Source organism: Plectropomus leopardus, chromosome 1 (assembly GCF_008729295.1).
Source record: "Plectropomus leopardus isolate mb chromosome 1, YSFRI_Pleo_2.0, whole genome shotgun sequence".
Taxonomy (NCBI): domain Eukaryota; kingdom Metazoa; phylum Chordata; class Actinopteri; order Perciformes; family Serranidae; genus Plectropomus; species Plectropomus leopardus.
Window position 1 is genome coordinate 32,745,922 of NC_056463.1, and position 19,184 is coordinate 32,765,105.

At 39.0% G+C, this 19,184-nt stretch overlaps 1 protein-coding gene across 10 annotated transcripts in view; it reads left to right on the forward strand.

The window, feature by feature from the left end:
- The window catches only part of LOC121941183 (A-kinase anchor protein 13-like), a 148,323-nt gene that overhangs the window by 73,954 nt on the left and 55,185 nt on the right, over positions 1 to 19,184 (forward strand). For all 10 annotated transcript variants that reach the window (XM_042483918.1, XM_042483935.1, XM_042483951.1 and 7 more), the window contains exons 10-12: positions 3,280 to 3,334; positions 12,658 to 12,803; positions 17,391 to 17,761. In XM_042483918.1, coding sequence (XP_042339852.1) covers positions 3,280 to 3,334; positions 12,658 to 12,803; positions 17,391 to 17,761 — 572 coding nt within the window. The remainder of the gene's footprint in view (positions 1 to 3,279; positions 3,335 to 12,657; positions 12,804 to 17,390; positions 17,762 to 19,184) is intronic.

A 19,184-nucleotide genomic window follows, 5' to 3' on the forward strand; every position in this document is an offset into this window, starting at 1 on the left:
AAAGGAATTGCAATATGCAAAACGTCAAAACTGACACACAGAGATGCAACAACTTCCAGAAAACTTGTTTTAACAAATAAGTTCAAATTTTTAAAAGCATTCATGACTTTTTTGAATGTATTTTATTATTACTTTGTTGTTAAAATAGCATTATATTTGGTGAGGAGTGCATTATGACTTCTTTAAGACTCTGAACTCAAAATTTAGAACTTGTCTGTCCTTACTTGAGACATACTTGTGACTCACAAAACAATGACTTGGTCCTCCCTCTGATTCAAGTACTTGCAGGCATCACAGAAACAATGTTAACTGTATCAATGATTTAAAGTTTTTTGATTCTCACTGATCCAATAAAAGCTACAGAATCCATACAGTGGCTGAAAGACGAACATACAGTATCAGTATCTTGCAAATGAAACTCAAGTGTTAACATGGTTGGCTGTGGTGAAACATCATCTTTGTTTAGTTCCTCTTTAAGATTAAAGGTTATGGTTTTTAGATTAGGGACCTGTTTACGTCTGGAGGTTCCTTTGTACAAGTCTTACACAGGCGAGTTTAAAGGGCCGTGCTAAAGCCTGTCGATCTGAGCCAGGCTTAACTGGGGTTTACTGGGGTTGGAAGTTAGATGGGAAGAATTAAGGAGAGGAGGAAACAAGCTGCACTAGGAAGAAAGGAAGGAACAGAAGGGAGACAGACCATAAACATTTGTAAGCAGCTACGATCTATACTCCCCTGCAGAAGCATCAGCTCAGTTGAAAAATAACTTGACCCCTAAAAAAAAGCAATGTTTTCAGAGAGAGTTTATGGTGTTTTTGTATTAGATACGATTGATTTGTACCATGCCTGAGTACAATTGCCCCTCTTCTTACCTCCCCTGCCGCTCAGCTTTCACATAATGTTGTCCCGTACAGGTTCACTTGTGACATCATCTATTCTACTTGACATTTGTTTATCTTGTTGCTACAGTGTAGCACTGCATACCAGTCACAAGATCCCAAGCCTACACACCTTCACACTATCCCTACTATTGTTTATATTTTCGAGACTGTGACTATGTTTACATGCACAAAATATTCAGGCTTTTGCCTTTATTTCAAAAGGACAATATTCCTACAAAATTGTTTACATAACTAATGAAAATTAATTTTCCAGTTATATTCCTGTTAACATGCAACCACGCTTACTCTGACTAACATGCACTAACATGTTTATCACGTCATTCTTTCAGCCACATCCTTAAAAAGGTCGGTGCCGCAATATTTGCCTGTCGGTATCCAAGTCTTTTACAATGTACGTGTATTTCATCTTCTGATCACAAATTTGGGCTTTTCATTTGGCATGCATTTCTACACTGGCCTTGCAAATTGTTGGATAGCTAGTTTGTGTGCAAAGTATCCATGACGATGGACAGAGCTGACCATAAATAGGCAAGCGGCTGTATGTGGCAAACTGCAGTAAACCCATATTCCAAATGCACTGTCTACATGCCCAAAAATGCTAAAACCTGAATACCAGATACCATATCCAACATGTCTTAATTAGAAATAAATACAATTCGGAAAAAGGTCTAATTTGGAATATCTAAACATATTATGCTATTTACATAACCTGCAAGAAATTCAGAATATTATCATTATCATCATATATTATCATCATCAATTTGGAATAATAGTGGAATATTAGCATGCGTGTTAACATAGCCAGTGTCAGAAATGACCCTCTCATCTGCCTTCCCACTTTATCACCCATTGCCTTGCGGTCCAGATCGGTATCTGTATGTAAATTTTGGAGGAGACCGGCTACGTTTAGAAATGCATTCACAGCTCTACTTGTCACCTGCTTCTCACGTTAAGGCTCATTTGTACTCCTTTTACTTATGAAAATAGATCCATTTCTAACGCTGTAAACATCATAGCCCTCATACCTCTATGAGTCATTTATTATGGCACAGATATAGCCAATAGATGGTACTAAAAGGCAGATTTCAAAAGTTTCACTCAACAAGTGAAGCCCTGATGGAGGAGGTCATAAAAATGTACCTTTAAACAAAGGCAGCATAGTAGACAGCAGAGGTCTATTTGGCCATTATATACTGTATATTCAGACATTTGAATGGTAAATTCTTTTTACTAATTTTGCTATATATTGTGATATATTACCAATTGTTGCATTTATTTGTTGTTTCCTAAGGTCATATTTTACTTGAACTACACTACACTGCCACCACAATCTCTAGTGTTACTGCTCCGTATCTGTAAGCTTTTTCAGAATACATGCACAAATTCGAATGCAGAGTATGGACAGAAAGCTCAGTCTGTCTCAGTCTCCATTTAGCATAAATTAGCCCCTAAATAGAGGTCCACTCTTATGTTTGGTATACTTGGTTTTCACGCCTGATGCTAACCATACTGGAGTACACATGAACCATGCCCAGGTACAGTACTCAGCATTCACACAGATAAAATGAACTGGACTTTGGGGTCAAAATTTCTCAGATCATGGCCCCGGTCCCTGATGTGAAAGTCTCCTTAGTCTTGGCAGTCTCTCCTTGTTAATAGATTTGTCATTTGTTTTTAGTTGACTCTGTTTGTAAGAGGGACACATTCAAAATCAAAGCTGATCATCTTTATCTGCATGTCTATGACGGAGTTCATTAAAACACAGTGAGCTTTTCTGAGTCTCTGTAAGCTTCACATTCAGAGCTGTCAGTCAAATCTGCATAGCTTCGGCCAAACTGTCGAAGCTTTTGTGCTGCATGCGAAGAGGGGGGCGCCTGTGGCTTTTGTAGCTAAAACCAGCTCTCTTACTCTTGCACGTGCGTGCGCACACACACACACACACACACACACACACACACACACACACACACACACACACACACACACACACTCTCACACACAGCTGTTGTATAGACACTCAGACCACAGAGGAAGCAGAGCCCCAGTGTTGTGTGTTTACAGCCAACCGCAGATCTCTGACAGGCAGTATGTGTGCGCGTGTCAGTGTGTTTGAGTTGGTGTCAGTGTAGCTGCGAGTTCTGAAGGCTGAAAACAAGTTAGATCTTTCCCAACAGTCTCCTCGAGGAGATGAAGTCAGGGTGTAGCTACTAAATCGGATGAATACTCCAAGTCTGCTGTTATGAAGTGTCTTATCGTTGCCTCCCATCCTGTGTACCGAGCAACACTTCCTAACTGCCACGCTGGTCTGCATCATTATTTCTTTGTGGGTGACGGTCACATGTTGCTGAGGCTGATTCAGTGTCTTCCTGTTTCTCTGTAGATCCACCGAGACAGAGACGCGTCGTTCCATCAGCCTTGCAACACTCAACACTCAGGTAAGAGTTATTCTATGTCACTAATTATCTAACATTTCTGTTCAGAATTGGATATGGAATCAAATAGCTTTTTTGGCCATGTTTCTTTGCTTTGGAAAGGATTTATGTATGTTGCAAGGTTGCTTTCCCATCAGTGAAAAATGTAGAAGTGGGTCATTTATAATATTAATGTTTACCCTAAACGATATATCCTTTGCTCTGTGAAGCCCATTTGTCTGAAGCAAATTGATGTTTGGCCTTGTAACTTTTCAAACAGTCTGGTTGAAGTGTCACTGACACTAAGCAAAGGCACTGTCATTGTTCGACCCTCAGCATTTGGCAACTGCTTTTTCTCCTTGGATTCAATACTGTAAGAACAGCCTCTGTATGATGTGTTTTTCTTCAGACCATCAGACATCATTTAGATGGTCTGAAATGCTAAGTCAAGACTTGGACCAATTTGAGATTTTACAAGCAGATACTGGTGTTTTTAGAGTGATGCCTCTGACAGACTTTGATAGTATTTTTGTATCAATATATAATATCTATGAATGTTTGGTGAGTTTCATGCCAAAGAATTTCAAGTGTTCAATATTTTACCCTGTAGTAAATGTGAGGTTTCATCCATGTGGAAAATTTCTGAAACAGTTCATAAACCATCCTACTCACAGACACATACTGTAAACATGATGTGAGCGAAAGCTAATTGTAATAGGTGATAACAGCTCTTTCCTGTATAACTTTCAGGCTTTATTTTTACTAACCAACATTGAGTCTTTGAGTCTAGAGTTTTGGGGTGGGTGGTAAATCTGCGTCCCGTACGACACGTGGCTGGGCTGTCTGAGCGCTGTAATGATAATCGAAACCTTGTTGAAAAAAAATGTACTTAAGAGTAAAGATTTTATAGCAGAACATTCACTAGACAAGAGCAGAATTTTATGAGACACTGGATCAGTAAGGCATTACACTAATGCCTAGTTCACATTACACTACTTTAGTCCTGATATTCCAGTTGCCTACAGTTTTTTGAGCTCCCTAAGAAAAGCCCCAGATTATAGGCAAATTAACACTAGCAAATTGGCACTTGAGTGCTACGTGTGAAGACGCATCTTAGATATCTAGCTGGCTAAATATTTAGACCTGTAGGGGACTTGCCGCTGAGGTACAACCTATGAGAGTGCAAGAATCAGATTGAGGGGAAATCCGGTTGCCTTGAGCAATAGGAACTTATCTGTACAGTGTAGCAAAATGGACTAAAGTTTTTGCTGCAACTACTGTAGAGGAAACGGGATTATTTTCTAAAAATGTTTCATGCATGGTATCATGTAATTTCCTGTGCCACTTATGCATGTTTTTGTTTTAAAAAAATGTACTAGTTTGGACACAAGACATAGCTACTCATCATTGATTCCTCCAGGTGAAAAATCTTCTTGGTAGTGACCCTTTAATGCTTGTCGGTCATGTAATGTGAAAACAGCAATGACTTGCAAGACAGCAAGTTGTGTCGTGTGAACAGCACAGCAAGCAGACAACTTTGAAAGTCTAGTTGTGAAAACTTGACATAAAACGGAAGATAGCTGGCTAAAATACACTCATAAGTAAATGACTTAAAGGTTGTTTGTTGAGTTTTTGACCAGCAGTGAAGCTATCGAGCAGCATTTTGATGAGTGTGACCCAACTTGAGATGATGTTTAAATATTTCTGCCCTCTCCACAGAGAGGTTACATTTGGTGGTATTCCAGTTAACCCTTTTTGTATTCCAGTTGACCCTACATTATTTTGAAAAGTGACCCTTTACATGTAACAAAGCTAATTATTATTAGTAATTTGTACATATCATAAACCATAGTATTAGACAAATTAAAAGTTGTTTTTACAGAATTTTATTCCAGTATTAAGATATTAGTGTGGACCAAAGCAATGGACCAACTGACTGAAAAACTGAATTTGCCAGCCCTAGAGCCATGCTGCTCGTGTGCCTAAAAACAACATTAGCTCACTGGTCATCGTAGCAAAACAGATGATTGGTGCAGCTGTAAATATATTTCACTCAGTGTGTAGAAAATGACTGTAATTGAAATCTTAATCTGAAAAATGTTTAAATGCTGACATACAGTATAGCCTACGTTTGTGCTGTATGTATGGGCGGCAGCCACAGCAAGATAGGAGAGAAGGGTTCTATGACCTCTGTAAAATGAGTCTGTCTGCAGGGAGACCAGTCTCAATAAAACATGACCCACAGATCGATGAGAACAAACTGCCTTTTATCTGTGGTGGAAAACAGATGAAACATCAGTCTGTCAGATGGAGGAAGAGAGAAAAAAAGGCTTTAATAGATGAGGTGAAGAAATACAGGGAAAGTAAAGAAACACAAAGATGGAAAGAGAATGACAAAGAAAGATAAAATAGGAGTGCCAAACGGAAATAAAATAGGGTGGGTAAGGGTGGGATTTCCTGAGCAGCAGCTGGGAGAAGTTGACATCACTTCCTTTTTGGTGGAAATATCTCTACCTCTACCTCACTAAATGCATCCAACTCCTTTAGCCTCTTTCTTTTACTGTCCCTGGTTTACTTAGTTGGGTTAGCAATGTCAGGTGGTAACAGGAGCCATGGCAGGACTTACCAGATCTCTAACCACCATTTACTAGTATCAGCAGAATCTAACTAAAATTGAAGCAGTCTCTGTCTATATGTACATCTGTCCTTCAATTTTCTCAATAACCAATCAAATGATTGCTTTCGCACTTGGTGGGTATATTGCAGAGGACCCAAAGAAGTGCAGTGTTGAGTGCAAGTTTTTAAGATCTATGGGAAACATTTATTAGTAGTGCGCTCCATACACTGTGTAATGTATTAACAGGAGGCCAGTTTTTACTGTTTCACCCCTGAATGGCATGGAATGGTTACAGCTTGTTCTCGGTCACTTGCAGTGCAGCGCATTCAGGAACAGATGACGATAGAGAGACTGGAGATGTTACATTGTGGCAAACTCAAACATTTCAAGCATCAGCAATGTAACTTTAGGAACAAACACTGTTATTCCTGGAAATAGCCTGGTCCTAAATAGTCAGGGGAATGGGGGATTCATGACAAGCAGTATCAATTGGGAAGTTATTTGGATGTGCAGCTCTCAAGAACACACTGGAAGCCAAGCAATCATGCCGTTCTGAATGCAAATTTGAAAATCCTATGATAGTGAAGAATGGCACTCTCCTTCTCTCTCTATAATTGGCTAGTATGCGTTGCCTTCATCGGTTGGATTAGCTAGTTTTACGTAAGCCAATCAAACACAGAGTAAGGTGGGCCATTCCTTCATTAGTCTTGGATTTGCAAATTCACATTCCTAACAGGCACATTTTGAATGGACACTACTAGTAGAACAAAATGCATTAAACAAGTCCACTCGAGACAGAAAGATGTGGTGTCCATTGCATGTACACATGTACATGTTTCTCAATTTTCTGTTGAACATTTACTGTAATTTACTGAACAATTGAGAACCCCATTGTGTTTTTAGCCGTGCTAGCTGCATGGGTTGGCTATGGTAGTCTACTAGGTGGTCTGTTAGTCCATTACTTAAATCCAGACTGAAATATCTCGTATTCTCATCACATATTCATGGTGTCCACAGCTACTTACATTAGCATTTACTCAGACACTGCCATGTCTAAAGTATAGCCTCACAGAGCTGCTTTTATAGCTGTACACTTTTGGTTCAAAACTCCAAATAATGCTTAGTTTTACAATCAAATACGGTTTAGCTCTATATGATACCTAATAAACCAGACTACTGATGCAGGAATTTTAGGGCTTGACCTTCTTTTGTCAGTGTCAAAGGATGACCCAGAAAAATTGGTTTGCTAAACCAGGTCACATTTTAGACCTCAGTGATCTCTGCTGTGATTGAGGGTCACAAGTATCAGTCAGTATTGAAACATTTTGTGTAGCCAATTCCTTTTGGCATGTTTTCACTGTAGAGTATTAATCGATATATTGTACAAAGTTTGGATTCACAAGCTTAGACACAGTGGCAGAGAGGACCCAAGAGCACTTGATTTACAAGTTTGTGCAAAGCCTCAGCCTCAGGACATGCTGTGTACTGCCTGCGGTGTATGATGAACCTGGATCTGCATCCCATAATATAGCTGGTTAATGTGTTTTTGGAAGGCCACAGCTTGGTAGCGTGCCTGGCTGCCTGTGGTTTGCTTAGCCTCTGTCGAGAGTCATGCTGCAGTTTTAAAGTGTTGTTTTCAGTGTTGCATGATATTACATTTATATTACATTTATCTCCACTCGACTCACTAACCCTTATTTATATAGGAGGAGACACGCTGGGTGTGCCTTTGATTCAGGGCAGAAATAATACGGAGAAAGGAGAAAACAAAGACAAGGGAGTAAATGGGGGTTTTCAATGAATCGCAGTGAAGGTTTAAATTACAGCTTGGCCAACGAATGTGCTTTTTAAAACGTGCCAAGAAGACGAAAAATTGGAGGCTATAATGTTGATTTAAAATTTAGAATCTTGATAAATTTGTGAAAAAAATGCATGTAGTGAAACATTTTGAAATTTTTTTTTGATGATAGATGTTTAACCCTTTGAAAGCTGGAGAGACATCACTTTTCTTGAGCTGTGCTCAGATATCTTTCACAATATTTATACCTTTTAACCCTGGGTAAATTTATGTGATTTCTTCAAAAAAAAAAGGGGGGGGGAAAGGCAATAAGCAACTTGGTAAGAAATGTTCCACAAATTGCAAGAAATTGGTAGATTTAGAAAAAAAGAATAAAGCTGGGAAAAGCTATGTTTATGATTATTATAATTACATTTCAAATCACTTTACTTTCTTTTGTGAGTAACAGTGTGTCTGTGTGTGTGTGTGTGTGTGTGTGTGTGCGCGTGCGCGCACGTGCATGTACTTTTATTTATTTATTTTTTGATTAAATTGATTGAATATTAATATTAATTTAATATTCAGTTAATTTTATTTTATTTTATACTAATTTCTTGTGTCTTTGGGTCATATTCTGTTCATTGCCTTTTTCCCATGTTTTTGAAAGAAATCAGCCCAGTTTGCTCAGGTTTCAAAGGGTTAATTTAGTGAATATGTGCTGCTCAAATGAGAACATAAACACAAATAAACATTGAGAACACAAATAAACATTGCGTGATAGCAGATTATGAGCTGATTCAGTTTACCTAGTTACAGCAAAAAAAAGACACCATGCTGCTCTACTTTGAGGCTTCAACAAAGACAGAAGCTGGTGCAGCACGTTTTCTGTTGCTCCGACCTCCACAGCCGGTGTGGTCATCCCCCAGAGGTTTGGCAGCTTTGTAGGACTGACTAGCTTCTGTCACACAAAGAATCCTCTATCTGCAAAAAGTCAGCCTAGTTGCACAAATCTAACATGTTACGTCCTTAGATAACACAGGACAAGTAAATGTAAGGGTAAAAAGAGAAAAATAAGGTTTTATCTGTATGTGCTGATAAAATCTGCATTCAGGGAAACGCTTAAGGTAGCCTCAGTGGCGACTTATCTCAAATAACAATATGAAAATGTGCAGCGAAAAGTGTTTTAAGACCGATGCATACTTTATCTTGTTGGTTATTTTTCACCACATTCATTGCTTCGGACAGGATGATTTGTTTGGATCATATCTCCCTTGCAATTTTTCCTCAGCTGCATTCAACCAACAACACACATATTTTTCCTCCTAAATTCAGCCTGGCTTTCTTTTTCCTGTCATACATTTTTAACTGCATTAAAAACCCCAACAACAGCAACTGTTTGGATTGCAAGTAATATTTGATTCCCTGAGATGTGAGAAGTGTCTGTGTGTTTTCACATGACACTATAGTAACATAGTTATATATAGTGTCATATGTATGGGTGATGTGGTATGTGCAGTTGGCTTCATTGCTCTCTGCATTAAAGTTGAATGATAATAAAAATGTGTTGCATATATGTTATATCTTCAGGTGTGTGAGCTAATTCACATTCAACAAACAACCTCAACCACCCACTGACACATCAGAGGGCTTTACACCTGTTATGTGCGCGCGTGTGTGTGTGTGTGTGTGTGTGTGTGTGTGTGTGTGTGTGTGTGTGTATGTGCGGCTCTGTTTGAAACAGAGGGAGGAAGACAGCTGTCAAAGCTCACAGTCCCTTGCTAGTTTTGGTGGACAGGTGTGAGGGGGTGGAGTTCGGGGAAAACTCCCAGCATCCACTTCTGTCACCACCCCTTACCCCCCCCCCCCCCCCCCCCCACACACACACACACACACACACACACACACACACCCTCGCCTTTACATTTTGGGATTCTCTGCTCATGGTGGGCTTGTGACATTAGAAATATGAAGTACAAATGGCAAAATGTTTTGCGTCGACTTCCAAAACTTGGTCAAAGTTAAACTCTGCTGCAGCGCTTGGGGTCAAAGGTCAGTGTTTTCATGTTTGGTGTGTTATCTTGTTTACTGTGTTGTAAAGGACGCCTGCTTTTGATGATGTCATGAGGTGACTGTCCATATGACATCCCTCTGAATGAAGCCCTGTGTATCTCTACTTTGCTCAGTGATTATTTGACAGGTAGAACACCAGTCCTGACAATCAAACCTGTGACCTTTATTCTGCAGAGAGGAAAACAAAAATAAACCTGTGCCTGTCATATCATGCCGTCTCCCTTCACTGCTGCGGGCTTAATACAGCTCAGCAGCGTTGGATGCAAATATTGAGACATTTATGTCCTAAATAAGATTTAATACGCTGACACCTCTGATTACAAAATTCAGATTCAGAATTGAGTATTAGTTAGTTTCTCAGCTCTCTCAAATCCTGTAATTAGAAATCATTGATATTTTATAGCACCGGCTCTCAGATGTGCGAAACACTTTGGAAAAAGCATGTTTTTATTTCCATCAAATGATTGCTGATAAGTTATTCCTCCCAGGTTGAGAGTGTGTTAATAAGTGAAATCAACAGCTTAATATCTGAACAAAAACATGGAACTTTCAGATACTTGAGAGCTGCTGATTTAAATAATGTTATCATGCTTTTTGGCACTATCTGTGTGTGTGTGTGTGAGAACACTGTTACTGTACTGGATGATATTGTGATACTAAAGACCCAGATCTTTCCTGACTTTTTGGGCTCAGCAGTCCTTCAGTCAGTAAGCTGAATGCGCCACCCCTTTACCCCACCTACGTTTTCATACAATTGCATGCATGTGTGTTAGTGGTCAGCAGTTAATCAGCTGCAGGAAGTCTGTGACTGTGCCCCCCATTTGCTCGTTTGTTATGGCAGTGTAACAGATTCTTGCTAAAATGAAGGGCTCTGTCACTGGCCACTCCCAGTGCAATCCTTTGTCCCATCCACCAACCCCCTGATGGCCTTCTGCGCAGCTGACTGCAGCCGAGTGTTCAGCCTCGGGATTCCTACACTGCCCACTCGCTATTGCCAGAGATCAACTGCATTTGGTGTGTGCCACCATTATTCCGTAACACTATGAATTAGTTATTGTAGATTTTTTTCACAAAGAATCAAGGCACAAAAGGAACTTCCTCTTGCTGGTATGAGCACAGGGAAAATGTTCCTATGGGATAAAGAATAACTTCCGTTTTTTCGGTCAGAAATAGACATCAGAAATGATGCAAAATACCAAACTCAGTGAATGATCTCATCCAGTTGTTTTTGGCATCTGGCTAAAGTAAGCCTGCTATTATACATCTGTGAGTTGGGTGCAATCTTCCTCTTTTAGTTTGGCCTGGGATATTATCTGTACATGTCCTTACATGTAAAAAATACTGCAGTGCCACAGTGCTGTTGCATCAGAAAAGCTGTTCTGTGCCTAAAAAAACATCAGAAATAATATACGTTATTCATGGAGCCCTTCTCATATATGCCAGAGATATAGCTTTAAGTGTTTTACAGTAACACCAGAAATGCACATTAAAATAAGGGGAATAAAATGACTGTAGATGATAAAATATAACTGAGTGGAAAAAACAGAGACCAGCAAGAATGATAAAAATAAGCAAACAAAAAGTGAAAACAAAAAGGTAAATATTAAAAATATTAAGAATAATAATAGTTAAAAGCCAAAATAAATAAATAGGTTCATCTTTTCAGCTGTTATACCGTCACCACTATTTTACACATATGATGGTTATTGCCACATTCATAAACTGTAATATTTGCATGTAATATTACATGCTATCATAAATTACATTTATTATTTTTTATGTCTATTGCTATTGTCATATGTTATGTTATTGTTGCTATTAGAGTTGCAATTATTGTGATTGCAACGTGTGTGTGTGTGTGTGTGTGTGTGTGTGTATTACATACATTTTCTATTACAAAGCAAAAGAAAAAGTAATCACTTTATACATTGACCAAATATTGACATCTAAATTGAGTTCTAATGTCCATCCCTAGCAAATAGTGAATGTAAAACCAAAAAGATTATTGGTGGGCTGCTGTTGAATACCTCTGTGGTTAAAGAGCACTGGGACTTGATGAGAAGTACTGGACTGGGAGGTTTTACAGTGAGAGCAATGGTTTGAGGTTGTTATTGAGGACGATATTTAATGTGCCAGAATGCTGGCTATGATTCAGGTGGAGAAGTGGTGACTTAATCAAATACACATCAGTGTGGTTGTTGTTTACACGCGCTTTGCTTGATACTTTGTGTGTGCTAATTGCTCCTGATCAAACAGTTATTAACTGAAGTGAAAATTACATCTAACTAACTAAAATATTGCTCTGTCTCAGTGAGGCTCTGTAAACATCAGCTGGCCCCAGGGTGACTAATGGTATATGTGATGCTGCTGTGTCCTGAAAGCTGTTGTGCAGCACATCAATAGCATTTTCAGTTGTCTTTTTCTCCCAAATGAGATTTTAACTTCAGTTCTGCTCTCAGACCTTTTAAACACACAAACAGTAGTTGTTTGCCTTTGCAGTTCAGCACAGACCCTTGTTGTCAGGACAGCCGGCCATTGATCTACCAGCCTTTTCACACCTTCTCAGATTCCCAGAAGTCTTTTCACTGCTGTCTAACAGACCTGCTTATGTTTTGGAGGAGGGAATGAAAAGTGATTATTTTAGAAACATGGTGCTTTTCACTTTAACAGCTGAACGCTCTCATGAGAAAACATGAAGTAAAATGGCATCTAACTCTAATCACATTATACCAGGATGTTTTCAGGATTGAAATGTCAACAAATTCTCCTGGTACCTTCATATTTCTGATAAATCCAGTTAAATCATTTTCTACTTAAAAGTGCTTAGTGTTTTCAGCATGCTGTATTTCAGATTTAACACGTTGTTGTTGTTGTGTCTTTCAGGATCCTCACAGTCTTCAGCATTTCCCAGTTTGCCCAGTAGAACCAGCAGTGCCACCAGCTGTCCCTCCACAGCTCACAGAGACTCTGGCAGCGACATCGACAGCTTTCTGAACGCAGAGCCAGGATATGACAGCGTCTTCAGAAAGGTCAGACTCACTGTCTTTCCTTTGTAGCAGGGGTTTGGTAGAAAAGCTTCACCTCTATGACAGATGAACTGGGCTGATGGCTGGAGGTTTGCTGGTTCTGTTACGTTTACCAGCTGAGAAAATCAATAAATCCACCTATTAAAAAATGCACTGAAATTATAACAGTGACAAGAGCAGAGTGGTTAAACGTCCTGTTTCAAGTAGGAAATTAACGACAACAAAATCAAATAAAAACTAGAATTACCACCTCACAGTTGTTTGCCTCCATGAACGTGTCAAGTTAATGTTACAGTTTACACCCAAGATTGTCACCACTTCAGCATAACAATTAAATAACTAAATTTATGGCGCTAAGTAATGGCCAGAAAAGGTGTTTTTGCAGAACATAATGATGTCACAGTGAAGCTGACATATAATTTCTTGACATCATCATTTTTTGTTTTTTATTTTGTCATAATTATCGTATTAATTCCTGAGTTATGGCTAAAAACAGGTTTTGTGAAGTCATAGTGATCTTTGACCATTTCTAATGAGATTTATATTTATATTGATATTCTTGTGTCCAAGTGTACCTGTATACACAAAAATGGGTCAGATGCAAGGTTGTAGTGACCTTGAACTTTAACCTCTCACCACTAAAATCTAGTCAGTTTATTGTTGAGTCCAAGAGGATGTTTGAGCCAAATTTGAAGAAATGTTCTTAAGACGTTCTTGAGATATTCAGAAGAATGGCATGCACACAGACAACCTGAAAACACAATGCCTCCGGCCGCAACTATTGCTGGCGCAGACGCATAAAAATGTGACTGTGTTTCTGTAAGAGTGTTAACAAGCTTGTTAGATAGTCAAACTGAAATACAGTTAGTAAATGTGAAAATAACAGATTATGTGTAAACGTAGATTTTGCTGTGAATTCAAGTTTCAACCGAACCTTCCCTTGGCTGCAGTCCACAGCTGCAGTTCACTCACACTGAATGGCAAGAATATGAAAGTGTTTGCCTCTGCAGCTAGCCCTTTAGGGATTATATAGTACATATATGAAGTAGTCTCTCAGTCCTGCAACTAGCCCTATAGGGATTGTATAGTATATGAAGAAGCTATTTTGTCAGTCTGCACTCGGCTTTTTTTATTTATCAGCACCCCGAGGCTGAGATGCCAAACATCTACTAAGCATCTTTTTAAGCCGGCAGCTCTACACTGCTGCTGGGGAAGTGCGATCCGTGGTCCCTGCTGTCACTCTGCTGCTGTTGAAAGTCTATTTGAAGCCAGGCGCCCTTTGGTTAACGTTGAAATACTTGTATCTCTCAGTTTCTGCAGCCTTGAGCACTCCAGACATGCTCATGGTAATGTGAACGGAATGTCCTTTTTGTTGTAAACAACAATGGAAAGAGTCAGTGCAGACAGCATCAGCTGCCTGGGAGCATACGGTATGATGCCGAGGGTTAGGATACTGTAGATAGATGGCGACGGGGCAAAATGTGCCATGAAATCCTCCGGCTTTGATTCTGCACAAAGACCACAGCAGCTAAATTCAGCTTCAGTAAGAGAGGATTAATGTCTTCACTGCGCTCTGAAGGGATCTTCTCTTTCTTTTGCTCCATACAATATTGTACATTTTCGGCAGGCTGCAGAAGAATAGCCAGAAAAATGGTTTCATAACACTAAAGAACTCTAAGGTCATAGCACTGATCTCAGCCACATTCAGTTGAGCATGTTTCATGCCCATGTGCCTTTGAGCAAGACACTGTAACTTTAAAACATGATCTAAGAGCATAAATGATACATGGTTCCCACGGTCATAAAAAAAACTGTAAAAGTCATGGAATAAGTAATAATAATTGAAAGTTTTGGAAAGGTCATTAAGTTTTTAACCCTTTTGAAACCTGAACAAACTGGTTCAATTTCCTTCAAAATGAGAAGAAAGCAGTGAGCAACTTCTTAGAAGAATTCATAAAAGAAATTGCAACAAATCAGTACAAACTACAAAATAAATTACCTATAAATTAGCACCAAAAAAGGAAAGTAAAAAAAACAATAGAGAACAAGGTCATGACCGAAAAAAAGTGACTAAAAATAGTAATTATTAACATAATCTTAAACATACATATATGTATATATTATTCTGATAGTTATAAATATAGTTTTCTCAACATTTTTCCCTAGCTGTTAAAAATTTATTGTCTAAATCTACTTATTTCTTGTAAATTACGGGACTTTTCTTGCCAAGTTGCTTTTTGCATTTTTTTTTTTTTTTGTACGATAAAATAGTTGCAGTATTTTTCCATGCATAACCTTCCACGTAATCCAACATTATGGAAAATGTATTTTCTGAAGCTGTCCATGTAACATAGCTCTAATATGTGTCAATGCATGACGTTATTTATGCCAGCTGGCTGAAATTATATTTAAATTTCATATGTTTGAAAAATGCCACACAGAAAAACATGTATAGGAACCCTTATTAAACATTAAAGTTTAAAACTCAGTCCCTCTGTTAACTCTAAAGCTAAAGCTAAGTCACGTGACTCACAAACATACACTGCAGTCACATACCCTTTCAACATACACACACTCACACACACGACGACCTCTCACTCCCACAGGAAGTCATGTCCGCAGCATAAAGCAGATCTTTCATTCCCAGCTCTCCAACAGAAGCAGCTCTATGCTCGGCGCTCTCTCTGCAGCTGGCTGCACAATAGGCCCAGTTAAAGCTCACACCTACAAATTAGCTCTAAATGGACTATCCCGTACCTGTGTGTGTGCATGCAGGAGCGCTTTCCCACCAGAGCCAGGTCAAAGAGTTTTTACCAGTTCTGTTTGTTTTCCTGGTGTTATTCACTGCTTGTATTACAGTCACATAGTGAAGAACAGTCAAGGACAATGGAAGGAGTCCCAGCTAATTTGGACAACTGTCTTTGTTTTGAATCATTATAACAGTCCCGTAACAATGATGAATGAATATTTGAAACACTATAAATAACTTATATAACTTATAGACTATTTTCCTGGGAAAGATTTGCTTTCACAAGGCTGCCATCATTTATTGGTGTTTGTTTTAATGTCAGAGTTGCTATAAAGTGGCTCTGGCTCATTATCCTTAAGCCTTGCCATTTGGTCCTCATTATCTCCCATTCCTGCGGCTTAAATTGCTCTGCAGCATTCTCTTTATTCATCGCATGCTTCAGTTCAAACATGCTGATGGATATACAGTGTAAAAGGGACAGGTAATTAACAATCATTTTGAAGGACATCTGTTCTGTTCCGTCCCGTTTTATTCTATTCAGTTCTATTCTACTTTATTGTATTCTATACCGTCCTGTTCTCTTCTATTCTATTTTATTCTATTCTGTTATAGTGTATTCTGTTCTGTTACATTCTAATATGGTCAGTTTTACTGTTTTTCTTTTCTATTCTGTTTTACTCTACTGTATTATAATCAGTTCTGCTCTGTTGCATTCTATTAAGTATTATTTTATTCTGTCATATTCTATTCTGTTAGAACAGAATACTAAAATACAATAAATACTAATATAAATACTAGAATAGTCATTCTATTCTATACTATTCTATTCTATTCTAGTCTAGTCTAGTCTAGTCTAGTCTAGTCAAGCCTAGTCTTTTCTAGTCTGTGCTAGTCAGTTCAGCTCAGTGTAGTTCTGTTGCATTCTAATCTATACAATCTATTCCAATTTAGTCTTGTAAAGCCTAGTCTATTCAAGTCAGTTCAGCTCAGCTCTGTTTAATTCTATTCTATACTATTCTATTATAATTTATTCTACTGTATTCTTGTCACTTCAGTTCTGGTGCATTCTTTTCTATAGTATTCTATTCTGTTCTTTTCCTCTATTTTCATCAGTTCCGTTGTGTTGCATTCTAATCTATAGTATTCTGTTCTGGCGCATCATTATATTTTATTCTGTTCTATTCTATTCAATTCTGTGTTGTTGTGTTCTGCTGTATTTTAGTCAGTTCTCTTCTGCTGCATTCTGTTCTATAGCATTTAATTCATTCCTGTTGTTTTAGTTCCTTTCTGTTCTGACCTATTTTTATTGTTTTATTCTATTCTATTACATTCTGTTCTGTTCTTTTCTGTTCTGTTCTATTCTATTCTATTCTATTCTTGTCAGTTATGTTCTGTTCAGATCAGTTGCGTTCTATCCTGTATCTGTGTCTGGTAAAATCGTGAAAGCAGCTCATCTATTTTTAAGTATTCCCAGGTTACTGTCACTCGATGACCAAAAAGTTATTCCCCTGTGTTTTAGGGTTAAGAGTTCCACTTCCTGTGTGACTCTGTGAGCAGAGTGAGGCCATAATACTGCCAGCTGTAATCCTCTTTCCACTGAAGCACTCTTTGATTAAATATGGATTGGAAGTGAATACTTAAGAGAAAGCAGCTACTTTTACACTCATCTGGTCCCTGAAATAATAAATCAATCAACATTTCATTTGAGCTTGGCACTGAGTTCACTCATTTTTGAATTAATGAAGCTGTTCTTGTGGCTCACAGTAAACTGTCACTTTTAGGTGGTGCTTCTTTTGCTTTGACAGCTAAAATATATATGTATATTTCTTGGATGTCTGCAGAACGATGAACCAGTGACAGGAGGAGATAGCGCCAGCGAGGTTTCTGTCTCCTGTTCGTCCACAGACGACACCGCCAGCGTGGGCCCACCGAGCTCCAGTCCTGAGGGCAGCCACGGCCTGGAATGCAGCTGGAGCCCAGAGCAGGGCATCCGGACTGGGGCTACTATCACTGCAGGACTTGAAAGTGGTGGTGGTGGTGTTGGAGGAGGTGGATCGGGAGAAGCTGAAGAAGAAGCCAAAGACAGAGTGACGGAGGTGCCACGGCGCTCCTGTATCCTCCGGAACAGCATACGCTCGCTGTCGCCTCTTCGCCGCCACAGCTGGGGTCCTGGAAAGAACAACGGAGGAGACGCAGAGATGAATCAGAGGAGGTGAGAGTGGGAACAGGACTTGATGATATATTATTATTTAAGATGAAGAAATTCTGATTGCATTTCAGATAGAGTTGAATAAATAGCGAGATAGGAATGTTGCTCCTTTGTCCTCGACATCGGCTGCTGTTAGTCAGTAGGTGTCAGTAGACCTGATTTGTGCAGATGTCAGTATTATTAGAGCTTATTGATGTCACTCCCTCTGTGCCATGTCGAGTGTTTCCTCCTCCTGCTGCGAGCAGCTGTGTTGCCATTTGTCTGGTGTTGGTAGGGAGCTACCAAAATTATACACACACATACAGATGCACACACACAAAGACTCACAGGTTCACACTCACAGCAACATGCACAGCAGCCTCTGTTGGCACATACTACTTCACGCTCACATTGACATACTAAGAACACTGATGCAGAGCACGTTAACAACAAGACTTAGACATCTCTTCTTTCTTTAGTACAAGAGCAGCGGCATGTCATGGACTGTGTGCAGAGTAGTTGCCAGGCAATAAAAGGCCTGTGCCACGATGTTGGAGTGAAAACCGAAAAACAACTGCTTCAGACTTTCATCAGCTGCTATTTTTATGATATCCATGTTGGGCGCAAACAGCCATTACTGCCAAGCTTTCATCTGTATCTTTCTTTACAGTGTTACTAATGAGAGAAAGGAGCATCTTTTTTTTACCTTAGGGGCTCTTTATAGATAAACATGAGGCACCTGGAGCGCATAAGGAGCATGTTAGCAAAAAACATTTATATAAGTTCGCCTGCTGCTGAAAGTGCATTCTGGGTGAAGCACACAGACTGCAGTGACATTTCTGTGAAGTGTCTGATACAGGTAAAGCAGTGGGAAAATGAATGCAATATGAGTAATTAGTTGGACAACCATGTGTCAGCACTAGTTTCTGCCTGATTTCCCCCCTCTACTGTTTAGTGACATTTAATAAAAAAGAGTTTGACATTTTGGGAAATGTTTTCTTGCTGTGCATTAGATGAGAAGATGGTGTCTGTGGGAAAAAATAAAACTAAAGCCAACAGTTTTGTATAAAGGGTGGAAACACGGTGAAACAGCTAGCCCAGTGATACCCAGGGGTTACAAAATCTAATTTAACTACTTCTAAAACCTAATTATGAACATGTCCACGTCTTGTTTGTTAAAGGGACAGTTCACCCAAAAAATCAAAAATCCAACTTTTTCCTCTCACCATGTATGCTATTCATTAGTGAGTTTTGGAGATATTGGCTGTAGAGATGTCCGTCTTCTCTCCAATATAATGGAACTACATGGCACTCTACTAAAAAAAAATACATTTGAAAAACTCAACAGCAATGTCTCTTTCCAGAAATTATGGCTCAGTTACTAAACATAATCCACAGACCCTGCTGTGAGCAGTTTCATGTAAGACCTATTTTCTTTCTACTAAAC